The sequence below is a fragment of the Mixophyes fleayi genome, chromosome 2 (genome assembly GCF_038048845.1).
Source record: "Mixophyes fleayi isolate aMixFle1 chromosome 2, aMixFle1.hap1, whole genome shotgun sequence".
Taxonomy (NCBI): domain Eukaryota; kingdom Metazoa; phylum Chordata; class Amphibia; order Anura; family Limnodynastidae; genus Mixophyes; species Mixophyes fleayi.
Genome location: NC_134403.1, coordinates 125,241,313 through 125,267,996, shown reverse-complemented (window position 1 = coordinate 125,267,996; position 26,684 = coordinate 125,241,313). Strand labels below are relative to the sequence as shown.

The 26,684-nt window shown below is 37.9% G+C and overlaps 1 protein-coding gene and 1 long non-coding RNA gene across 14 annotated transcripts in view; one reads left to right on the top strand and one right to left on the bottom strand.

The window, feature by feature from the left end:
* The window catches only part of DOCK9 (dedicator of cytokinesis 9), a 214,057-nt gene extending 195,333 nt beyond the window's left edge, over positions 1-18,724 (top strand). For 8 of the 13 annotated variants that reach the window (XM_075199942.1, XM_075199936.1, XM_075199940.1 and 5 more), the window contains exons 46-54: positions 3,178-3,300; positions 6,457-6,570; positions 7,433-7,468; positions 10,505-10,651; positions 10,964-11,174; positions 11,423-11,613; positions 12,309-12,409; positions 14,719-14,857; positions 17,409-18,724. In XM_075199942.1, coding sequence (XP_075056043.1) covers positions 3,178-3,300; positions 6,457-6,570; positions 7,433-7,468; positions 10,505-10,651; positions 10,964-11,174; positions 11,423-11,613; positions 12,309-12,409; positions 14,719-14,857; positions 17,409-17,531 — 1,185 coding nt within the window. In that variant the 3' untranslated portion in view covers positions 17,532-18,724. The remainder of the gene's footprint in view (positions 1-3,177; positions 3,301-6,456; positions 6,571-7,432; positions 7,469-10,504; positions 10,652-10,963; positions 11,175-11,422; positions 11,614-12,308; positions 12,410-14,718; positions 14,858-17,408) is intronic. The other 5 variants (XM_075199945.1, XM_075199939.1, XM_075199935.1 and 2 more) reach the window with 1 other exon arrangement.
* On the bottom strand, positions 621-25,939 carry LOC142141444 (uncharacterized). Its single transcript, XR_012688673.1, has 3 exons — positions 25,881-25,939; positions 17,318-17,402; positions 621-657 (listed from the first exon to the last, which is right to left on the bottom strand). It is a non-coding gene; the product is annotated as an uncharacterized LOC142141444 (long non-coding RNA).
* Between the last annotated feature and the right edge of the window lie 745 nt (positions 25,940-26,684).

Below are 26,684 nucleotides of genomic sequence, written 5' to 3'. Positions count from 1 at the left end.
GATTAGCTAGGCAAAAGTAAAATGTTTAGTTGTGTTAACATACACTTTATCTTAAATATGGTCGTTTTTTGTTTAGTAACTTGTAGGTTACCCTCTGCTGTTTATTACAGTAAGCAAAATCCTTATTAAGGGAGGGGCATGTATTGCTGTGGTTTCTAAGCTGTTCACAGGGAAGCAGTTTGTCTTGGAATTTCTGGCTTATTCAGCCAGATGGTGATGTGTTGCTGTCATGAGAGCTGCCATGTTTTTGGTCAGGAGACTAGTGTATACCTTATTAGGCATTTCCTATTAATACATATCCAGATGTGCTAGGAAGAGGATTCTTTGCACTCATTACATTGGTGACCATATCATTTGGGGCGTATTCAATTGTGAGCGTTAACGCTGAAAAACGAGCGCTCGAAAAATATTACCGTTTATACGGTAATATTGCGCGCGAAAAGCGCTAAAATTTTTCGAGCGCTCGTTTGTTAACGCTAACAATTGAATACGCCCCTATGAGGGAAGATTGATATTACAAACATTAACACTAATATTTTTTCACAAGTTTAATAATCTGTGAAGACCTTTTAAAATAAATGGTAATGCATTAATGGGACATGTGATCTGGATGGAAATGTTTTTCCTAGGACTTGCTGTTTCCCATAATCTGATTCACTGTAATAAAAAAAAAAATATTGCATTGTAGGGCTATTTTTTATCAGCGTCTTGTACAGCAGAGAATCTTTATTTTGCAGTGTGTGCACTTAACCTTTAATCTTTAAAACATAAATTTAGTAAATATTTAACACTATTTATAAGTCATACAGCTATTACGCATTTGACTGGATAGATCCTGGGTTAAAATAATTAAGACTTAGTCACAATTACAACACTGGATCCATGCCAGTCTCTTAGGGAACACATTGTAAAGTCTTACACCTATTATTATTACTCAGAGATATAAAGATGTGACGGTTTGGAATAATACACAGTTAAAATTGTAATCCACAGTAATTTAATCAGTCCAAAAAATAAATAAGCATGTGCTTCTTATAGAACCTTGGGCTCATTACAGGGAACAGAACAAGCACCAGGCACATGCCTATAGCCGAATTTACAGAGCGGCGTAGAAATAGATTTAAGTTCTTAATATAATAAAACGATGTAATAAAACATATCATGAAAAATTAGCTAAGAACACAGTAATCTATAATATATACATCCTTTAATGCCCTGCTATATCACAAATTGAGGTAACTTTTCTCCTAGGGTGCTTTCCACTTGGTTCCCTGAATGCTACAATAATCAGTCTGAGCCTACTGAGATAGATTTTCTAAATGACCCCAAAAGTTTTGAAAAAAATAAATAAATCTGGATAATATATATGGTTTTAGTTTTGCCTTGACTTTCCACTTTCCAAGACAAACTGTATGACTTCTCACTTTTTGATAGAGTTCAGGCTTGAACTAGCGATTACATTTGCCAGTAGGTGCAAATAGGCAGACACAAAAAGGAACACAATAGTGTGTTCTTTTCTTTCCCCTAAAGTAGTGAACATTTTCATTCACCAGTTTAAAATGGCTGCAGAAGAAAGGTGTGATGGGGAGGGTCAGTCAGCACCCGCAGTGTCTATGATTGGGGCATCTTACACACCCTTCCACTCTTTAGCAACACTTTGTTTTCGGCCAAGGATGTGAGGCAAACACTGGAGCCCTGGGAGAAAACGCTGCTTGATGCAGCCGATGGAGGGAGCTAATTAGCTCCAGTTAGTAATAGAGCTTTAATTACCGTTAAAACTAGACTTTGCATTTTTCAAGGGACTATGAAAAATAGTGAAAATCAAGGACAAATGTAAACCACACAATTAATAAGTTAATAAGGGACAAACTTGCTCTTTGATAGAACACAGCGATTTGTTGCATAACTTTGATGACCATAAAAAGGACACTACCATACCGTAGCACGTTCTTTGTGCAGACACACTGACAGCACTCACAAAGAAAAAAAAACACTGTTTCGGGGCCGTCTTAAAAAATAATGGGAAGTAATACAGTTTGCCCAAATACTTGTATTATTTGACCGTCAATTTGCACAGTTGCCAACTGTTGTAAAGATTGGTCTATGTATGGTCCCTATTTTTCAACATTGGGATTGTAGTACTCCAAGGTCCGGTAAGGCAGTATCATATGTGATGCAAAGTCCATGGAACCTATTTTAAATTATTGTCAACTATGCAAGTTGTTTTTCCTGCTTCGATAATGCTTCTCCCATAAGGTCAATACACAATTATTTGCATTGGATACCATGTTTTGCAAAGGAAACATTTTAGGTCCTTATTTAAAATTACAAGCAAATCCAACAGTGTGCACACTGACATAGCCTAGTCATACCACATTGTAACTGATAAGTCAACTGGGCTATCCCAAGGTTCTGCCTAATCCAGATGTCTCTTCAGGAACAATAACTGAACATTTTATTTTACACAGGTTGCATGTTAGTTACAATTATTACTTTTGGTATCCTTCATAGATTGGTGCTCCTAGTCACGGGCAGTTTAACATCTGTTCATGTTGTGGTAACCTGGTCTGCAGTTACCAGAAAGTGAGTTCATGCTTTGTGTGGTCTATTAGTCACTGTGACAAATACTGTAACTGTACACATGATGGGAGCATCATGACTCTCTCCTCCATTGTCATGTACTATATTCATGACTTGAAATGCTTACTGCATATAATTTTCTGTGAAAGGAATATCATTCGGAATGTCTTGTATAATTTATAGTTATGCTTAAATGTAGCTTTAAGGACGGCTACAAAGTAATAAGTCTATTATCACTTAAATGGGTAGTTTTGTCTGTAGCTTAGGTAGCATAATCTTAGTGAATACATCAAGAGACATCACCAAGCGAGACCTGAATACATGATTAAGGGTCTTGTTGAAACACTGTGGGACTGCATACGATAAAAGGAAAATATTTCTTTCTCCTGTGTGCATGTATAGACAAGCTGCAAGGCCAAGAGTGTAATACGACATTGTGGTAATGTGGTAATTTCATAGTAACATAAGAAATGTCCTGTTTATTGTCTTTACACATTTCTTTGTGTTCAATTAACATTAACATAAAGTAATTCTTACATCTTATCTACCGTGATGGTTGCATGAGTGTGCAATGCTGATGAGTAATATTTTGAACAGGATGTTCTGATGGAGCTACTGGAGCAGTGTGCAGATGGACTGTGGAAAGCAGAACGTTATGAGTTGATTGCGGACATCTACAAACTCATCATTCCCATCTATGAAAAGCGCAGGGATTTTGAGGTATTTATTTTACATCTTTGTGCATCTGAGCTTTCACGGGGAATTCAATTGGCTGCGTTACTGTAAAAAGTAACGTGACCTGAGCACTATTACCGATATTACAGTAATAGTGCACATAATACACTTAGCGCAGCGTTATTCTGGGGGGAATTTAATTTCCCCCTCCGTTTCTAATATTAGTCCTATGACTCTTTTCTACTGCTGTTATTAAGCATTACCTTAGCATTGGCACACAGGTTCTTCAACAAATAATAAGTCCGTACTGATGCTGATGGGCTATAGAGTGGTCATATTTCTATACCTAATATTTTCAAAAATGGGAGGGGTGAGAGGCTGTTTAATGGTTGGCTTTAGCGATATGTCCACTAGTTATAGTTAACATGAAAAATAGTGATATGTTCATTTTTAAGGAGGTTTTTTTTTGGCCTGTTCATTTCTGAACTCTGATTATCAGTGAAAGGTCGTTTGCGGCCCACACCAGAAAGTAATATAACCACAAGATTTAAGTCTAAACCAATGTGGCTAAATAAAAGGTAAGGGAAGAAATGCAAAGGAAGAAGCGTGCATTTAAATTGTTTAATCTGCAGGGTCAGGTGAGTCCTTCCGTAGGTACAAGGAATGTAATAAAACATGCAAAAATGAAATTAGATTGGCTAAATTAGCAAATGAAAGGCAAGTTGCAAAAGAAAGTAAGACAAACCCCAAAAAGTTTTTTAAGTATATAAATGGCAAAAGGATTAAAAAAGATAATATAGGACCGAAGAACTGATATGGGTGAATTGATAAATGATACGAAGGAAAAAGCAGAGCTATTAAACACTCTTTTCTTCAGTATTTACTAGAGAGGAACAAATGGTAGGAGTAATACATAAATAATAGGGGATTTCTATTTTTATGAACAAATGTTTTGTTACTCATTGTTCATGCGATTACTGCTTAATTGATAACAAAAGGTCCTCTGTGTTGTACTGGTTTTTTTTTTTCTTAAGAAATGTCTAATTTTAAACCTTGAACAGACCTATTTCCCATCTAAACACAAAACACAGTAGTAACAAATCTGCACTTGAACTAAGACTCCTATGTCTACTTATTTATTCATGTTTATTATTTGTTATTTGTTGTAGTTACAACAGCATAGAACATTATCGAACTTTTATATAGACATGTTCAAGGCACAAGAAAAAGAAGAAAGTATATTCATATTGGGGCACCGAGGAGTTCATAGTATTATGATTAATAAAATACATACATTTTATAAATTAAATTAAAAACTACGTCTAGCCTAAGTACTACTTCAGCAAAATCTAAAATATGCAAAAGTAAAAAGTGAATATAAGTGAATTTAAAACATATTCTACCTCATGGTCATATGATGTTTATTTTGTAAATTATTATTACTTTATTCATGTTTTTATTATTATGGCTGGATGATTTCTTCACTGCATATATTCACCTTGCATTTAAGTGAAAAGTTAATAAGACAGGTAATTAGTATCATTATTTATACACTTTTCTTTGAACAACCATTTCTAGTTGTGTGGATAGTGTTTTTTCTTATTTTGATAACTTTTATTAATGAGATATTACACAATATTTCATATCATGTTTGCTATTTGGGTATGTCGTTATAACAGTTGACAATTATCAATTGTCTCTAATGAGGAACAAAAGAAAATACATTAATAATCTGTCTGGTGTTCTACTATTAATACCTTTTTATGGCTCCATTTTTAATCATTTACATTAGTTCTTAATCCTATGTGGAGCTCATTAACAATGTTGTAGTTGTTTTTAATATCTGTCAGTAAAATCATACTTGCCGACTTTTGTAAGAAGCTGTTCTGGAGGGGGCTCCGTCATGGGGGCGTGGTAGCGCGAATCGCATAATTAGGCCCCCATGCTATTCTTTGACAATTTCAGCCTATCACAGAAGCCACAGGGTCAGGATGACGCATTTAGCTCCACCCACTTCACCAACAAAGAGAGCTGGATACAGGAGGTTGCCTTGCTCTCCCTGGAGTCCAGGAGAACTCCCAAAAATTTGGTATTCTCCCGGAAATTCCAGGAGAGTAGACAACTATGAATAAAATGTATATATTTTATTAATCCTAATCCTTTGGTGAACTCATTAGTACCATAATATGAGTATTCTCTGTTCTTTTTCTTGTTTATTCTTGCCATCACCCAGATATACAGATTGGTATGATGGCGCAAAGGTACATTATATATACTATGGAAAACACTAAATCAAGTGAATGAACTGCAATTGCTTTTGATAATGGTATAAACACAAAAGCTTCAATATAGCTTTATACTTTAATGCTTCTTTCATGTCAAAATGTTTCTAAAAAGATGCCTTGTGTTATATATATATATATATATATATATATATATCTATATATATATATCTATATCCCTCATCCCCTAAAACAAAATGAGGAAATAAACATCTGATCTGAAGTTGTACCCTCTTGTTCCCACTCACTGATGTAATGTCTATTGTTTATTACAGTGTGTTCAATTTTTGTTTAACTGGGAACCAAAGTATCAGAGAACCATTGTTCTACTGTCTGTGTACCATTGTTCTGGGGCCCAAAAGAGGCAGCTTCCAATACAATATTAGAATATATCGGAGATGCCAAAAATAGATTTATTTTGGTACTCTGCGTTATTACTCAGCCTCGTTAAAAGTAAAGTTTTGTGGTGCCCAATTTTTTGCGTCTGGGAAGGATGTGTTCTTTACTTCTAATTTAAATATATGTGCACATTTTATTAAGTCATTAAAATATATTATTTCAAAGTACAATAGTGCTAAAGAAGGCAACAAAATAGCACAAATATATATTTTTTTCCTATGAAGACAGGTGCGTCTTGTAGTTTGTATATTTGTTTATGCTGTAATTTGGCTGGGCATGTGTATTAAAGCATTTTATGTTAAGGTATTATCTAAAAGGTGGCTACATAATTAGCTTGCTTCGTTACACAACCTGTAATAACCAACAACCTGCATATGTTTTTTTTTTGGGGTTCATAAATGTGACATTTATTATGCTTGTAAAACCAGTATTGTAAAATGTATGTCCTTAGAAAATAAAAAGTAAAAAATAAGTTTCACCTATGGTTTTCTTTTCTTTCCTTTTTTTTTTGGGTGTGTAGAGGCTTGCCCATTTGTATGATACGCTGCATCGGGCTTACAGTAAAGTTACCGAGGTGATGCACACAGGCAAGAGGCTTCTGGGAACCTACTTTAGAGTGGCCTTCTTTGGACAAGTAAGATTTTTCTTTCTGCACTTGAGTAGTTTGTGAAAAACATTTTTTTTTTTTTTTTTAAAAGAAAACCCTCCCGTACTTTATCCTTTTAACCCCTTCCCTGGGACATGCCAGGGTGCATTCTCAAGAATTTTTGGGTCAGATAACTCACTGAAATTAGTTGGACAGTGGCCATTACCTGTCCAAATTCACTCAACACCATGACTGAGTCCTGGTCAGATTTAAGCATTTCCAGACTATTATACCTGAAGAATACATAAAGTAAAGGCTCAGAAAGTGGGAGGGTGATACGCATCAATCGTGTGATTCCACAGATTGGTGCAGAGAGTATTTCAGGGAAACAAAATTAAGTTGAGTTCTTCTTTAACCTTATTCCTAAACCGTGACTTCTACAATGTCTCTAGACTTGCACTTGTAAACCTCTTTGCTTCTTTTTTGTTTCTTTTCTTTTTTTTGTTACTGTCTCAAGGCAGCGGTAAGTTGTTGTCAGTCTTGGTTGACACATTTTCAGTAGATCTAATTTATGCTTCTGTGTGGTTTGCTAGTATGAGGTTGGTAACATTTGCATATCGTGCCACAAACAGATTGAGTACTTTACACTTCTCATCTGCAGAGTTTGCTGTATATGTTTTAATGCATGCACTATAAAAATGAATGGCTGTAGTTTGGTGTGCCATTTGTTTCACATTGAACCCACTCACAGCAAGTCAGTAGACTGCTCACTGCTTCATTCAGTGGAGGCTTCTCATCCGGACTGTTTGTGAAAGTGTTTGCCTTTTGGTAAAAGTGTGTGCAGCTCCACTGCAACAATCAATATAATTGTCATTTTATTCTGTTTTATCCCTCTCTCATAATTTTATAGCAATACCAGTTTACAGACAGTGAAACAGATGTGGAGGTAATTCCAGTAGTATAAAGGTCATGTAGGCAATGCAGTGACAATACCCTGTATTAAAGTTTTTACCTCTTCCATTGCATCCTGTTCTGTTCACCTCCATTTCACTGGGAGATGTTTTCTTATTCGGGTTCAGTTAATCCTTTACATCAGTTTAAAATTGCTGTAATTGAAAGAGGCTCCCACATGATCTTATAATGTCTCTGAGAAATCTCTGTAATGAGATTACTCTTCTAAAGTTTCTCTTGCTGATTGAAATACAAAACAAGCTGCTCAGTGCAGATGAATATCCCGTGCACTTCTTACACATACACACAAATTGTAGTAGTATAGAAAGCTATAGTGTAGTATGTAGCTTCTATGGAAACCACTTATCAATCAAAGTAGTTTCCATAGAAGATATTGCATGCAGTTTGAGATACCTTTTAATGTGAAAATATTGTGGTGGTGGGAGAGGGGGGCGTTTGGATTTTGCTATTTTTTTGCATGTTTATTTGTCAAAGTATTCTTTTGTATAATATAGCAATTTTAGCTGTTTTAGGTTTAATTTTTTCTGTAAAATGTACTTTTTTTTTTTTTTTTTTTTAATTGCTCTTTGCCACTTAACACTTCGACTCAACAGTGAAACCTGGACCCATCGGGTTTTTGGAAGGTTTAATGATGTCACATACAAAGGTAGTTGGGAGGAAATACAATACAAATTAAGTAGGAGATGAAATTTGCAAAGCCTGACTAAAAAATCAGACAAGCTAGCAATACATACATCTCCCAGCTGTCCGTTTTAAATAGTACTTTAATACAAATACATATTTCAGATCTAAGTGATAAATAATCTGCCTGAATGTGGTACCAGCTCAATCAACTTAGGCTCATTTTAAATAAAAAGTGAGTAATGGAAACTCACTATATGAACAGGTCTTTGTTTCAGAGCTCTGTTAAACATTGTAAATATTATATTCTTCCTTTAAAGGCCAAACACTTGTTTGGAATCAGATTGCTTCGTTAAATATATTAAATATGCAATAAATTAATACAAGGATAAAACTTAATTGCATACATTTGCCCCTATGTGTTTAAGCCAGGGCTGGACAAATCCTATGTGAGCTGAAAAAATATATTCTGACAATTGGGACATGGTAGCCTGCTGTTCATTGCATCGTCTGTAAACTATTACAACTGGTACATGACACGTACAGTTGTCAAGTACGGTATTTAATAATGCTATACTTTTACTGCACCCAGAGCCATACTTCCGTCATCCATCGGGAAACTTGGTGACCCCTCTGTTTGGGTTCCTGTGTAGGCATCTGGTTCATGTTGCTGATATAACACAGCATTATGAAAATCAAATAACTTGAGATGGTTTTCAGCCAGTATATGAAGGCTCAGGTTGGGATTTTACATTTTGGGGAGGACACAGGCTTGATATACTTATGCATTTGTGTTAAAAGGTACATGCTGTCATATTGTGTTTGAAAGGGGAGCAAGCTTGTATACTGTTTTTATTTTAAGTGCAGATTCAGGCTGGTGCACTGTGTTTGTGGGAATTGTACTCCCACTGGTGTACTGTGTGTGAGTGAAGAGGCTTTGGCTGGTGTAGTGCTTGTGTGTGTGTGTGAGAGAGAAGGGGCTCTGGCTGGTGTGCACTGTGTGTGGGAAGGGGATCTGGCTGGTGTGTACTGTGTGTGTGGGAAGGGGATCTGGCTGGTGTGTACTGTGTGTGTGGGAAGGGGATCTGGCTGGTGTGTACTGTGTGTGTGGGAAGGGGATCTGGCTGGTGTGTACTGTGTGTGTGGGAAGGGGATCTGGCTGGTGTGTACTGTGTGTGTGTGTGTGGGAAGGGGATCTGGCTGGTGTGTACTGTGTGTCTGTGTGGGAAGGGGATCTGGCTGGTGTGTACTGTGTGTGTGTGTGTGGGAAGGGGATCTGGCTGGTGTGTACTGTGTGTGTGTGTGTGGGAAGGGGCTCTGGCTGGTGTGTACTGTGTGTGTGTGGGAAGGGGCTCTGGCTGGTATACTATGTGTGAGGGACCACAGGCTGGAATAATATGTTGTTCATATGGGCTGTATAATGTCCACATTTAAATGCTGTCATTGTCTAGTATAATATGTAATATGCTGCATAATTAATGTATTGTTGCCCCACCCCTAAATACTTTTTATGTGCAGCTTTATATATTTTATGTAAGAAAATGTGATGGCTTCTAACATTTGCCCCTCATTCCTAAGCTTTGGAGAAATTTGTCCAGGCCTGGTTTAATCCATTCCCCTCTTACAAGGCACTTCTGCTAATGAGATGATCCCAACTAGTCAATGGCCATACTAGATTTGTTCCAATAATTTGGCTATTTTCTCTTTACAGAACTCATGGGTACCGTTGGACATGAACTGCTCTTTCCAAGTCATGCCACAACACTAAAATACAGATATTCCCATAGGATTCCCAAACTTTCCCACTGGGGATGTGGCAGAGACGTGACTATCATTATAATTTTAATAGTTTTATCTTTGAGATTTCCAGGTGAAATCTGACATGCCTATTTATATACATTGCTCAACTTTACTGGTTTTAAAAATCTGTGAGTAAAGAGACACATTTTATATTTTATTTTTTAAACCATTGAGATTTTTTCTTACTGTGAATAGATTCTTAAATTCATAATGGGCACAGTGTAAAACACAAAACTCTGATACTTATATGAAACAGTTTGTTTTATAACAAAGTTGCAAGGGATTAACTGCAAAATCATTGTATATAAAAAATAATACATTGCATCTGTATCTGCGTTTGTATTTTTTATAAATGTAATGTATTTCTTATTTTTTTGCCCATTACCATGTGATCTATATCATATAAGAAGTACATTCCATATTGTTCTGTTCTGTGAAAATGGTTTACACTTTGTTTTCTCCGACTTAGTTTCTTTTCAGTTTATTTTTTGTTTGTTTTGGGTTTGTTAGGTTTTTTTGTTTTTTGTTTTTTCTAAGTTCAGCCTTTTTTTTCTGCTAAACATCATTTTAACACAAACACATATCTTAGGGATTCTTTGAGGAAGAAGATGGGAAAGAATACATCTACAAGGAACCCAAACTGACCCTACTGTCAGAGATCTCCCAACGACTGCTCAAGCTTTACTCTGACAAATTTGGTGCTGAAAATGTCAAAATGATACAAAATTCTGGCAAGGTATGACCAAATAAGGAGCGTTCTGGACCTATGATAAATGAATGAATATTTGTTGTCTTTTTTATGTTAACATTTTGTTTAATAAATCCTTATTAAAATCCCTACAGTTATGTTTGACATTCTAACACATGCCCTGGGAGATGCATTTATGGAGGTTACAGAAGTTGCTGTAGTCTGAAATGCAATATACATCCAACTTTTTATGTGGATGATATCTGTGGCCCATTTATAGCCATAATAAAGCAGGGGCCGCTGATTATGACAAAATTACATTTAGTAGCTTCATGTCAAAATCTTTTGTTCCCCCAAAAGGTGAATCCAAAAGATCTGGACTCCAAATACGCCTACATCCAGGTCACTCACGTCATGCCTTACTTTGAAGACAAAGAGCTGCAGGAAAGGAAAACAGAGTTTGAAAAGAGTCACAATATCCGCCGCTTTGTGTTTGAGATGCCATTTACCCTCTCTGGAAAGAGACAAGGAGATGTAGAAGAGCAGTGGAAGCGCCGCACTATACTTACCGGTAAACAAACAGGTCATATATAGTGTATGTATGAGGAATTAAATAACTGGTAAATGTTGCATAGTAATGTTTTCTTAAACATTGTGTATAAAAATGTTACAAATAAAGTAGTGAAACCTGCTTGCAGCGTTGTGTGTGTGTGTGTGTGTGTGTGTGTGTGTGTCTGAGTGTGTCTGATAATCACTTTCTCTATTGGTCCATATTCCATATGTGCTGTCTCATGTGGTACTGACCTTCTCTCTGTGCAGCTATACACTGTTTCCCTTATGTGAAGAAACGGATTCCTGTGATGTATCAGCACCACACAGATCTGAACCCCATAGAAGTAGCCATTGATGAAATGAGTAGGAAGGTCACGGAGCTCCGACAGCTTTGCTCCTCTTCAGAAGTGGACATGATTAAATTACAGTTAACGCTGCAGGGCAGTGTCAGTGTACAGGTGAGTTTTGCTACATTGGTTTATGCTGTTTTAAGTACACTAGTGCTTCTTACATAAGTCACTTTATGTATGTGCAAAGCTAGTCTGTGTGATGTGACTGGAAGACTTGGCTTTGATGTGACAAGCAAAGTACACCACCACTTTTATTTTTGGAAAGTAGCATTCGTAAATCCATTAATGCGCTCAGCTAACAATTGTCAAGCTTGTGTTATGGTAAAGGTCATTGATTTTATTTTATTATGCAAAGTTTGCTTATAGTACAGTGATCCACAGCAAATTTTGGATAGTATGTAGATGGTCAATTACAAGAAAATGCAAATTTTTCTTCCTGCAGAAGTGTAAATGAGTGGATTCTGTATTATTGGGAGATTGCATCGTGTTGGAAGTGACACCGTTTCTGTTTTAGTTTGGTGTACAGAACAAATTGAAATGTTTGTTGGTTTGAAGGGAACTATTTCTGGTTGCCCTACAAGCTGGGCTTGTAGATATGTTTTGTTGATGTTAATCTGAATAAAAATTAATGATTAATTACGGTGTATTAGTTTTGCATTTCATTCTTCAAGGTAAATAGCCTAGAAATGTTTCTGGGGATAACCATTATTTTAAGACCTCGTGCTTTACAGCATATGTACAGTTTTATGATTCTTGCATTACTTTTGTCAGTTGTAACAGTTTGTATATTTTTTCTCCACCAGGTCAATGCAGGTCCCTTAGCTTATGCAAGAGTGTTCTTAGATGATGCAAACACTAAAAAATATGCAGACAACAAAATAAAGCAACTAAAAGAGTTTTACAGGTAATATATAATTTGATTTGAATTAAAATGCCCTGTAAAGCAAAGTTGGATTAGTCTGTATTTGCTGATTAATTCATGTTGTTAATACCCCACAATATAATCGGATTCACTATGGTCTTTTAGCTTGCAGCTCTCATAATAAAGCTTGAAGCTTCCTGACTCATGCTTTCTAACTATGTGTGTAAATACACACACATATCAAATATCCTATTCATTAATGGATTAATCAGGACCAGCAACTAGTTCAAGCATGTCATTATTTATTAAATAGAAAATATATCAACATGAAGAAGCCATGTGTGAAAATGTAAGTACACCCTTCTGGTTTTATATCAATAAAGAGGCTGATGGGAAAGCTAATTGCTGATAATAAAGTGCACATCAATATTTGATCATCTGGAAGGGCTACCACCGCTACATAAAAGCAGAAAATTTGTCAGTTCAGTCTGGAGTATTTCACTTTTGTGTTAATATTATGCAAAGGAGAAGAGACATCTGCAATGATGTCAGAGAACCAATTGTTGCTGCTCATTAGTCCGGAAATGGTTTTAAGGCAATTTCCAAATGATATACAGTCCATCATTTTAAAATGAGTGACAATTTAGAAATGGAGAGCACTGAAGACAATTCCTAATCTTCTCAGAAGTGGTCTTCCAGCAAATTCACCCTAACATCAGATTGTATGATGCTCCAAGAAACTGTAGAATAAAGGACCCAAATGGTACAGCCAGGAATCTACAGTTCTCTGTGAATACGGTATTTTTTAAAGTTCATGACTCTACCATCAAAAAAAGACTGAACAAGTATGACGTTCATAAAAGGGCATCGGCAAAAAGATTTCACAGACTGCATGCAGCTCATGTTCAGAAGAATACTCTCAGGAGTAGAATTTAGTCTGCAAAGTGAGGATACATTTTAGTGTCTAAGTTGGGGCCGATGTCTTAGAAGAATGAGATTGTCCTAATTTGCATTGAATAAATTTGAATCCATGGAGGGTGGGTGGGGAGTTTCTTAGCACAATCCGATTTTTGCGGTTACTAAATGTGAACTCTGGTGGGCGTTTACTCTGCACTTGCATCTGTGAGTTAGTGTGTGCATTCATGCATTTCTAAGGTGTGCACATTTGTTTTGAATGACATTTGTTAGAAGGGTGGCCATGATAAAGCCTCTATTCTCAAGGAAAAAATAATATGACTTGCAGTTTGTGGTTTGCATCTGACCGAAATACAAGACTTCTGGAATTATGTCAATTATGTCCTCAGGACAGACTACATTAAAGTGGAGTTGTTTGGTGAAAACCAAGCACAGAGAACCACCACAGGAATATTATACCGACAGTCAAGCATTTGGGGTTGTTTTTCAGCCAAAAGGTCTTGACTCCATGAACTACTCTTCATGCCAAAGTATTGTGAGGCAATCTGTCCAAAGCTTGTCTGAAATCTGATCATGCAACAGGACAGGATTTTAAAAAAAATAAATAAAAGAATCAAGCTTTTGTAATGGCCAGATCTCAGCACCATTGCGATGCTGTGGCTCGGACCCAAAGAGAGCCATTTTCAAAAATCAACATCCGTGATCTGTAGTGTTGTTGTATGGACTAGTGGGCCAGACTTTCTCAAATACAATGCAGGAGATGGAATAAACGCATTCAGAAATCAATAACTTTAAATTATTGCTGCTAAAGCGCTATGGAATATGTTGGCGCTATATAAATAATATAAATAAATGATGATGATGATAAAGATGGTTGTACAAGCTTCAATTTCATGGAGTGATCTTACTAGTTCACGTATGGTTTCTTCTTGGCAACTTAATTTTTGGTGAATAAATGAGTAAGTAAAATCTGGTATTTGTCACATCTGTGACTTGTCAAATTTTAGGACTTGATGAGGACTAGATTATTATTTAGTCCTGATATGTAAAAATATATGTAAACACTTACAGTGGAGATAATATATCGGGGCTCAAGCACCTTGTAGGAGATTTATGTGGCTCACACCAAACACTGTAGAATTGTTAGAAATGTCTAAATGAAATGAGTTCATAATATATGCACAATTCATGAACTTTGTTTTAAATAATAAACTGTGCTATCTAAGTTATAATAGCAGCATTCGTATTGTTTCAATTATATCTCAAACCATGTGGGAAGTTTAATGTGTTTTTTAAAGGGTGTTGCTATTTCCTTTAGGTTATCATATATATAATAAGGATGTAAGCAGTATTTGCCCATATGTAAATAGTAGCAAACGTGAAAAAAAATGTTGCTACTTTTTGGCTCTGAATAAATTGTGTATGATTGTTTCTAGGCAATTTGTTGAAGCATGTGGTCAGGCTTTATGTGTGAATGAACGACTTATAAAAGAAAATCAGTTTGAATATCAAGAAGAACTGAAAGCTAGTTACAGGGAGATGGTCAAAGAACTTTCTGAAATAATGCATGAGCAGGTACGTACTGAATATATTAATGACTTTTTTCTCTGCACGAGTTTTCATAAATGTAGCCCCTTCAGTTAGTGGTGGGGGTATAGCCTTTACCTAAAACCTGTGTCTAGTAATATATGTGCTTCAATCCAAATATAATTATAGATTGTGCACAAATTGTGTTTGGGAGATATGAGTAAGAGGACGTTTACCCTGGGTCAACTTTATTTATTTTTTTTAAGATCAATTTTTTCATGATACAAAAATATTTTCATTCCATTGAAATTATTTAGAGGTACACATGATTAAAGTTTGATTGACACTCAAAATCTGTAACAAATATTCACAAGAATGACATGTACCATTTTAATGGTTGAATGCCTTTTTAGTTGGTTGAGTTCCACAAGTATTGCACAACCTTCAATATTAATAATATATAAATATATGCAATTCCTGTTTGTTACAAAGCTAAATAATATATCCAAAATAGCAAATGTGTTTTTACTTGAAATCTGACAGGAAAATTGCAAACTAGTTATAATGGCGTTGCTTCACAAATTTGCAGCACTCTGACAGTGCAAAGCTATGTTTTTCTTGCAGTCTGCTAGGTAACAAATGTCTATTATAGACTGCAGATTGGTACATCCACACCGCAGGGTCATTGCCAGCAAGGACAACTGGCATGCTCTGTTTTATCATATCAGTATTGTGTTCTAACACTCTACACCAGTGATAGGCAACCTGATGCACTTCAAGGGCTGCATGGTGTGGCACTTTAACGTTCAAAAGGGCACAACACTGCCATTAATCTTAGTAACAATTTAAAGCAATACATTTAATCAGAGACACCTATGTGTAATAACATATCAGCAGTGTTACAAGCTATAACAAACATGTCTGACAATAAAGCAGGAAGGAACTGGAGGGCCAGAGGTGAAGGCTTAGAGGTCCACATGCAGCCCATTACTTCTTTACACCGTCTCTTAGAGCTGTGAAGTATGATTTTGTTTGTGGGGGAAGGAAATAATTAAATATTACTTTTTAATAGCACAGCAGTGGGAGGTTGGGTTAAGACCAACAAAGTATTTTGTAAATATCTGTGTATTCTTTAAATAACATGTTTCTGGTTACATCCCAATAGTTCCTATGTAACTTTCTTTATTGAGTAACTGGCTATCTTTGTGTTTTCTTTTTTCCTTTATTGCACACATGAACAGATGGGATGGTAATACAAGTTTGTTCTGCTTTGCCTTATTCTATGCATGTTTGCTGGTCCTTTTCTTTTTAAATAGTTTTAATGCAAAATCTTCTGTACATCTAAGGACTCATTCTCATCAATTAATTTTGAGCTTAATTGCACTTGCCAAACACACACTAAAAACTCATACACACTGTGGAGTATCATTTTGTTCCAATTGTATGAATGAAAACATCTCATTAATGAATTGAACCTGCAGTATATGCAGTCTCATGTTAAATAGTGCATTGCTATGATGAGACCATTAATGCTTGCGACTCATGCAAATATTTTAAACAATTTAAAGGAGCAAAATACAGAATCATAGACCAAAAATGGTGTTCTGATGTTTGTTTTTAACCATATATTTTAAATAAAGGTAAATTCTGAATGAAATAATAGAACATTGAATAGCATAAATATTATCTCTTGAGTATTAGGGTAATAAAGAGTATAAAAGCTTTTAAGAATTACACCAATAATAAAGCAGTGGTAGTCACTTTCATGATGACAGTAACTACGACAACAAAAACAGGGAGATAAAAATAACGCCTCTATAATGTATTCTGGCACTGGGTCCACCCATTGCTGCCTTAAAAGCGGCAATCGCACTGTCAGCAGTGTGAATGACGTGCTTACCAGTTGCCGCCTTTTGTTTATTCGCTATTTAGACGTGACGGGTATAAGAGCTGTCAGAGATGCTGTACATCTACAATTATGGTATGTACATATATACTCACTGTTGCACTGATGTTAATCGTTATTTTTATGTCTAGTCGTAGTTACTGTCATCGGGTATACGTACCCCTCCCTAATAAATCATTCTTTTTATACTATACTAAATACAGAATGATTTACTATTGGTGTAATTCGCAAAAACCTTCATACTCTATTACTCTAATACTCAAAAGATGATATTTAGTATTACTATTTCATTTTATGTTGAAAATGTAATTAATGTTTTTTAATGGACCCATGTATTAGTGTATTTAGTACTATTTAAGTAATTATATTTTGGGTAATGTACAAGCTCTCTTGCTTGTCACTTGACAAGTTGGTGCTCAAACACAGTATACAGAAGGAAATGTTGTAATCGCATCACACAGACCAATCTCCCTGTGCTAAATATTTATATTAATACAAATATTAAGGCCCCCCTGTTGGGCTGACAGAATCCCTTCAACATGGCGTCATGTACACATACATGAATACCCAGTAGAACAATACAAATTCTATATTGTGCTTACCAATTATTTCATTGTTAAATGTTGGTGGTGATGTCGTTTTTAGAAGGAGTGTTAAACCTTTTCCATTTCTTCTTCTTTCTCTTTCCTAAAGATATGGTGCGGAGAAGAAAAGATCAGTGTTATGCCGAATTCACTCCACATCTTTAATGCCATAAGTGGAACTCCTACAAGCACAACCGTACAGGGAATGACTAACTCCTCATCCATTGCATGAAAGTCCGCCTTCATTTCACATCAATGCCTCTCGTACAGCTAACTCAGGATACTTTCCAGAGCTCATGGTCCACTATCAATAAATGTCCTCTTCACGTTACCATCACCACTACTTTACAAGAAGGGGTTTAGCCAGCCAAACTGATTGTTGTGAATAGTAGGAGCTGTAACATCACATCTATTTTTATTTTAATCATTTGGCAATACCAACTATTTTTCAATATCTTAAAAAGGAAAAGTTTATTAAATATTTTTATGCTAGCAAAATGAACTGCTTCAAAGCAAAGCAGAGTCACAAGGAACAGCACAGTAGGTCAAGTGAAGTAGATGTCAAGGAATGTATAAAGTATAATATAAAATGTTACACTAAAGTTTACATAGCTTTGTGACCAAGCACAGTTTGCAAGTCTTAACATAATCATTGCGCTTTTTTGTTTTATGCTTGATTTTAAATGGTCTTTTTAAAGACAGATTCTTTCGGTTTTATTTTGTTTGTTTTTATTGTGCAACTGGAATTAAGGTTTCTTCTCCACATGTACATGAACACTAATTTTATGAAACCGAATGTTTGTTAAGGATCACATTTCGTTGTTTGTATTATGGATTGTCTATTTTAGTCTGTGATCTTCCAAAAGCAATTTATACAAACCACTCGTGAAATTCGAAACAGTCACCTCTGCACAAATTCACGCGGCTTCTGCAGGTCCGTCCAGAAATGATATTACTGGAAATCTGAGTGTATATATTATCTGACGCAGATCATTCTTTCTGTACATAAACATGTTACATTTCTATGCATTTTTTTTAATGTTCATCGCTGAAAACTTTTATTGTGACAAATGTGCTTATTCATTTTATCTGGTATATATTTTTGTCTTTACAATTTATTCTTGTACATAAATGAGTGCAATACAAAGACATATACAGTCTTTGCTATTTTGGGTTTATACACTGTTTAAAAAACAACCTTTTTTTTTGCCAAAGCAGAGTATGTATTGGTGGTCATGATTACTGTGGTAAATGGTGGTGTTATTTAAAGCTTTGATCATATTGTTCTTTCAAAATATTAATTTAGTAATTTTATATTTGGGAGGGGGGTGAATAAAAAGTTTTTAATTTTATTTAACTGGAAACACTGTCCTGCTGTAATTGACATTCTGTAATACAAATGTATTAAAGGAAATAGCTAATTTCTTTGTTTCTGTGATTTTTGCTTCTTCAGCTTAGTCATGTTTAGAAATAAATCATTCATGTTTACCTTACATCGAATATCACCTCTTGTAATGTAGCCAAAGTACATTTATAAGGTTGAATTGTTCTGGGTACTGTTGGTTTATTACACTATTCTAACAGGGTTTCTTTAGTAGATATTTGCTTTAGAAGTTGGAGATTGATGCATACTGCATTTTTAACAAAAATTGTTTATAAAAATGAAAAAGCTACAATTCCAATTCATCCAAGTCATCTGCATCCTGGTAAGTAGCTTTTTTTTTTTTTTTTTGCAGGTGGCTGTACTACGTATTTGGAGTCCTCAAGTCGTCCTCTTCTGTGTCTGGGTAGTCAGTACCGTTAATAGGTACTACACCCCAGGCAGGCACCTCTGCGGTAAATGTCCTTTATAGTAGAGTACAGTACACCTTGTGCGATCATAGTGATAGGACAGTGATTAATGTTTGTTGCACGAAGTAACTTGAAGGATTGTTTTTTTGCTGTGCTCCCTCCTTTGATAACGTTTGTTCAAAGGATGGGCTGTAATGCTTTACTTGTTGGCTGCTACACACTGTTCTACCATGCTTAGCTACAGTAGTATGTGTGATTCTGCTCTTATAGTGACAGTTTTGTCTGTATGTACAATACAGAATAGGCATTAACTGAAATATACACCTTTATTTGGTTCGTTTACTAGAGGGTCTGCTGGAAAGTCTGTGTAACGTCATACTTGTGCTACATGTGATTCTCAATTATTTTGTGCTGTGATCTGCACTTTTCTGCGACTGCATCTGCCAACATGGAGTAACCAGCACGGGCAAAGTTACAGCCGACATCCATAGCTGAACTTACTTGGGTAATATCTCAAACCGAGAGGTAGGTTTACTTTTTTCTTCTCAAAACTGTACACATGTACCTGATTCAGAGCTAGCGCTGACCACTAGTGGGGTTTCCAGGCGAGGCTGGCATTAACCTTAACTAAGTCCGTTTAGGTTCTGGCTAAGGATTTTTTCTCATTGGGATGTTTCCTTTGCTCCTCACAGAGGAATAATTGCCATATTCCCGAAACAAAACAGGCCATAGTTTCTAACTCCGATCTCTCTTCCAAGGATAGAGGCAGGGGGCCAGCCAGACGCAGGGCTCCAAAGCCGCCTGACAAGACCTCTGCATGACTGGACGATCCGCCATGTCTCTGGTGAGGGCTCACCTTTGGCAGTTTTTGAACCAATGACTGGCCTCAACCTCTGATGCCTGTATAAGAGAGGTGGTGACAAGAGGCTATAACATAACCTTGTGAAATTCCATCATCACAAATTCTTTACCCACAGGCTATCCCTTCTGGAGTCTCAGAAGGCAGGCACTCATAGAAACTATTCAGAAATTTCTGGCTTCTGAGGTGGTAGTTTCTGTTCATCTCAAAAAAGGTTTGAGGTTTTACTACAACTTTTACTTGGTCGCAAAACCACACGGATTGTTTTGTCCTATCTTGAATCTTGGGTCCCTCAGCAAACCAGTTTGGCTTCTAGGTTACATAGTCGTTGCAGTCAGTGATCGCCGGAGGTAAAAAAAAAGGGGGGTTTCTTGCATTTTTTTTTATATAAAAAATGACTCTACACATTCCTATATGGGAGGGGCATTTGTGTCATCTTTGATTTGCAGTGCACAATGAGCACTACCAATTTCAAGCTTTACTCTTTGACTTAGCTGTCACCACAAGTGTCTTTACCAAAATTATGACCATTATGACAAGTCTCCTGCATTCTTGGGGCATAAGTCATATCATATTTGGACGACCTGTTGTCAAAGGCGCCGTCAGAATCTGCTCTGAAACATTTACATCAGTTGACAGTTCACATTCTGGAGAGACATGGCTGGATTCGCAATTTTCACAAATCTTTCTTGATTCCAACCTAACAGATGAGGTTTGTTAGCCTCAACTTTAATACACTGTGTCAGAAGGTGTTCTTCCACCATGGCCTTATTTGCCAGATGGGAGGTGTCTCTTCTCAGCAGCATGAAATTGCTTGGGACCATGGTGTCTGTGTTTGAGGCGGTGCCTTTCGCACACTTTTATTTTAGGCTGCTTCAGTGGGAGCTTCTCGAGAAATGGTCCACCGGACCAGGCAGTTCATCACTTTGTCCATAACCACACGTCACTGGCTCTTGTAGTGGTTGAGAAGAATAAATCTTACAAAGGGTCAGTCCTTCCAAATTTGGGAGTGTACCTTAGTCACCATGGACACCAGTTTGTCCAGGTGGGGAGCGGTCATAGTTCTTCAGTTTCAGGGACTCTGGTCTAGCATGTAATCCATATTGCCCATCAATGTCCTGGAACAAAGTGCGATCTACAGAGCGCTTCTATGAATTCAGGGGGTCCTGGCTGCTAAGCTCTTAAGCATCCAATCAGACAGTGCAACAGCTGTAGCCTACCTGAATCATAAGGGGAGAAACACGTGACTTGGCCATGTGGGAGACAGCACAGATCATGTTCTGGGCAGAACGTCCTGTTCTAGTAATATCAACCATCTTCATCCCAGGGGTTGAAATTGGGAGCCAGATTACCTCCACAAAACCAGGGTTCATCCAGGAGTCTGGTCCCCTTCATGCGGGGATGTTTGATCAGTTGTTTCTGTGCTGGGGCCTGCCAGAGAGGTCTCATGGCATCTCACCTACAAGGTTCCTTATTTCTGCGCAAGATCCAGGGACAACAAGGTGAGGTATACATATTCCATGTCGATCCCATGGATGTTTCACCTGGTGTGCATGTTCCCGCTGATCCCAGTGCTTCCACGAGTATTATATAAACTGAATAGAGAGAACGGGTAGCCACCATACTGGTGACTCTCTATTTGGTTGTGCAGAACATGGTTGTCTGACATCCTAGGGATGACGTTGGTCTTCCTTATTGGTTACCTCTTTGTCCAGATCTTCTGGCTCAGGTTCCTCTTCTTAATGGCATTCCTACAAGGGGTTCTACATGTTCAGCCCCCTTTGTACATCCTGTACAGCCTTGGGTTCTTAATTTGGTGCTCAGGGCTCTTACTAGAGAGCCTTTGGAGTCAGTTGTTCTGTTATGTTACATGGAAGGTTGTGTTTTTACTTCTGCTCGTTGTGTGTCTGAGTTGGGAGCATTGTGTTGTAACCCACCTTTTCTGGTTTTACATTCTGACAGGGCAGTGCTTTGCAGAAAGCAATCTTTTGTGCTAAAAGTGGTATCACATTTTCACTTGAACCAGGAGATTGTCGTACTGACATTTTGTCCTAGATCTTCTACATTTGGTGCATCTTTACACCTTTTGGATTTAGGTGCAGATGCTGTGTGGACTGTACTGCTTCAGTGTGTAAAACTAATAACCTTTTTGTTCTGTGATGTACATAAGCCAGACTGGACTTCATTGAAGCAATCTATTGCTAGTTGAATAGCAGCCACCATTTGCTTGGCTTATATTGAGGAGGCTAGACCAGTGCTGGTTGGTTTGAAAGCTCATTCGACCTTGGCAGTTGGTACGTCGTAGGCATTGCATTATGGTGCTTTGACCAAGCCATTGTGCCAGGCAGCTACTCAGTGACTTGTCCAAATCTTTTCTAAATTTTACGGGTTGCAAGGTTTTGCACCTCGTGACGCTAGTTTTGGGCGCAATCCTGTTTCAGCGCAATCCCACCTTTAGGGGGCAGTTGTGGGATGTCCCCATGGTTAGTGTCCCCCAATTTCAGGAAAGAGAAAAGAGGGTTTTATACTCTCAGTTAAATCCATTTCTCTGAGTCCATTGGGGGACACTGTGCACCGTCCCTTTGCTATGACTGTTTTTTATGTTCTATGTATTTCTCTTGTTAGTCCTTCTCTCTTTGGGTTTTGTTATAAAACGAAGGTTGGCTCCAGATGATAGACGTGTATATATAGGGGAGGAGTTATCTGCTGAACAGTTTAACTATTTAATAGTTAAGCCATAGCTCCAAGTCCAGCTACTATACCCAGGGCATTATGGGCCCCTGGGCAAAGCAGTGCACCGGGCCCCATATATAGATATAGAGACAGGGATACATGTACTTGCTCAGTGACCCTTGAAGGTTTTTTTTTGCAGGTTTTTTTCTTTTGCAGGATTATTTATTCTAATTAAAAGCCCTGCCTATGGGGCCCCTTGGGCACCTGCCCATCATGCCCAGTGGAAAAGATGGCCCTGACTATACCCCATGGTTGCAGTGTCCCACAATGGACTTAAGAGAAATGTATTTTACAGTGAGTAAAAAATCCTCTTTTGGCAGGTGGCTAATGAACAATTCAATTCATAGCCTGTTGCCTAGTGCTGATTTATTAGTGACTAATATGTAGTACAAAGCTTATCTGTATATGCACATACACAACCCATTATAGAAAGTAATCTTCCACAATGTCTCAATCAGGTTTTAAATTTAAAAGTCGAAACAACGGTCAATTGCTCAGCCAAAGATCTGAGGTTACACCCCCAAACCTAAAGCAGGTGTGCAAAAGTCAGCAATCTACCCTGCCTCTGCCTCTGCCTTAGCCCGGCCCTGGGTCACGCCAGGGAGCGGTAGATGAAGTCTTCAGGTTTTTTTTTTCAAATGGGTTTTTGGAAAATCTCCAGTTCAAGCTGGATCAGGAAAACATATTTTTCTCTGAGGACCTTTATTAGCATGAAATTGTTGTCTTTTTCATGAAATGGGGATGTTCTAAGTGTGTAAAGAAGTGGAGTGAAGACAATTTATGTAAATATATTCAACAAGGACCAGGCCTTTATTGTGTTTGCTATCCTAGGTGGTTGTTGCTGCCTCTTACTTTCTGCAATCACTGAGTGAGAAACTTGAGCTATGACAGAATACATTAAAGAGATTCTTCAGAAAAGTTTTATTTGGAAATCTTCACCAGCAGGGGCCAAGTTGTTCTTCGTCAAGTGCCCAGTGTATTGGTTATAGAGGACCAGCATGGTCGCTAAGTGGATAGCACTTCTGCCTTACAGCACTTTGGTCATGAGTTCAATTCCCGACCATGGCCTTATCTGGGAGAAGTTTGAATGTTCTCCCCGTGTTTGCTTTGGTTTCCTCCGCGTGCTCCGGCTCCCTCCCACAATCCCAAAATATACTGGTAGGTTAATTGGCTGCTAACAAATTGTCTGTGTGTCTGTCTGTGTGTGTGTTAGGGAATTTAGACTGTAAACCAAAAAGGGCAGGGACTGATGTAAGTGAGTTCTCTGTACAGCGCTGCAGAACTAGGGGCGCTATATAAATAAATAGTGATAATGATGATGAATTCCATTACTATTAAAAATTGTTAGCCTCTTCGTTTCATCACTAAATTATATGATCACAACAAAGGAGCATGCTTCTTCACCAAGCTCGATCTTCATGGAGCTTGATCCCTAGCAGAGAAGGCAATGAATGGTCACACAATATCTCATGATGCCTTTTGGTCTCTGCAAGGATCCAGCAGTATTTAATGAATTTTTGGAGATCTGTACGTTTTTTTTTAATGGTCAATCTTGATGACATCCCAATTTTTCTAAAAATCTTTGCTCCTATGTTAAGGAGGATCTCATGTCTTTGCATTTATATTGTAAATTTGAGAAGTGTGTATTTGAGTAGATGAGCATCCCTTTTCTTGGCTATGTTGTCTCAAGCACTGGACTGCAAATGCATTCAGAGAAAGTCCAAACCATTATTCATTGGTCCCAACCATCTGGGCTGAAAATAATTCAACACTTTCAAGTATTTCCCCCATTATAGCTGCCAGTTTTTTCAAGGCAACTCTACTTTGGTGGCTCCCATTACAGCTCTTACTAAGAAGAGTCACAATGTCAAGGAATGGCCACCTGAGAAGGTCCGATGCCTTTGTTAATTTTACTAGTGCACCACATTGGTGCAAACATCTAAAATGATCTTGAGCGATTTCTGGACTCACTTACTTAGAGATCCAATTACCTAAAAATATACAGCAGTTATAATTCCATTAATATGATGTTGCTTATTAAGTGTGTTTTGGAGGAAATACATATTTGGAATTAACTTCCACCGTCTTACCTGGGCCGAATCAACCTGCTGACAATGATCCAATTTACAAAACCTGCAAATTTTACCTATAACCTTAACGACAGCTTATTAATGAGTTCCGCAAGTTTAGTTGGCATAATAAACACCTGCACATTAGTGTAGCCAAATGTCAGCAGGGTCATTCAGATGTGGGTACTAACCTCCCTAATCTTAAACTATACAATTATACCAGTACTCTACGAGTCTTCAGAGAGTTGCTACATTTCATCCTTCACATACTTCTGTGGACTGCTTTTTTCTAAATGACTTAGATTTCAATCTCTTTCCTGCACACACATAAGGCTGTGCTGACCCAAGATGTTTTGGATAACCCATTGTTAATGTCCTCCTGGATGATATGGAAAGCTTTTGAGAAAAAATATAATCTTCGTAACTGCCATTCATTGTTTTTACCACTAATTTCTCTTTCATGCCATTGGGGGACACTGCGAGACATTGGTGTATAGTAGTGGGTCCATGAGTCTTTGTTACTTTATCAACTTGTTTGATCTTTACTCTCCTCTCCTACTATGTCCCTCCTCTCTTGTGGTTTCCTCAGTTTCTTTAAAGTGACTAGGAGCAAAGGTCACTTTGGTATAGGCTTCTACCTATACCCAATTAGTTTTAGAATTTTCAGGTTTATATTTTATTTCCTTATAGATGCATCGTGGGGCTCGAACTCAAGACCCAGGTGAGTGATTAAGACTCTCTGCTCTACTCACTCCGGATCCCGCATGAAGTAAGAAGAAGCCTCTCTCTCTTACTGAACGCTTCTGTCGGCATTTCCCTAGAGACGAGCTTACAGGGGCCAATTGTGGTGGCACAGTGATCACTGGTCATCGGGCAAGGGGCACCAGATTTCCTACCTAAAAGTAGCCTGTAACGCATTTCTAGCCAATGACAGCAGTGCCCGTGGCCCCAGCTCTTTTATCGGACAGGGGAGTGAAGCCATAGCAGCCTCTCCTCCCCGTCCGTTATTCATGCCGGCAAGCCCCCTCCACTCCGCTCGCGTCCCCTAGACAATGAGCAACAAGAGGGGCTAACAACAGCGCTCACACTCCTTAGGAGGTGAGACAGCTGTGGTATGCGGCTCACGCACCTGGGCATAGTAATGATAGCGCCGAGCAGACTCACGGTGGCCATTTTGCGGTACACACAGGAAGTCGGGAGCAGCCACAAAGGAGGAGGAGTCAGGATCTAACTTCCTTCCTCACATTCATTTCCTGTCGCGAGCACAGTACAGTCCTAACGTGGAGACACAGGAGAACATTGTACAATATCGTTGCCCTACTCTGCCTCTCCTCAACTACAGTGCAAAGCTGTCTGGTATCATTACAGGCTCTGAGCCAGTTAAGCGTTTTACAGAGGGATTGTGGTGTTTACTGGGGTTGTGATTGCTTTACATTACCACCTTTTTCACATACATCACTGTAATCTCTATTGTTGAGGGAAGTGTGTTTTTGCTATTATAGGACTACCTAGTATGGAGGCTCGGTAGATTCCTATCTGAGCAGCCAGCAGTTTTCTGTAATTCTTCAATACACCTTGTTTTATCTGTTACTTAAAATAGAATGGCTGAAAAGGGGACAGCAAAGAGCAAGGGACACTCTGTAGCTACTGTGTTGTATTATGCCTGTGCCAAGTGTTATAGGCTAGACAGACAAACCGAGACGCCCTTTGCGCAGCCTGTAGCGCTGAGGCCCAGGCTCGACACAGCTCAACCCAGGAGGTGTCTACAGCAGTGGAAGAACTGCTTTGGCTACAATTACTGTCAACAGCCGTGGAAAAACTAACGTGATGCTACGGGTAACAGAGGTACTTGAAAACACTACTCAATACACCCTTGCACACAGTCAGGCTACCGATGCCACAGCCTCCCAGGCTGAGCAAGCTCACAGGGAAG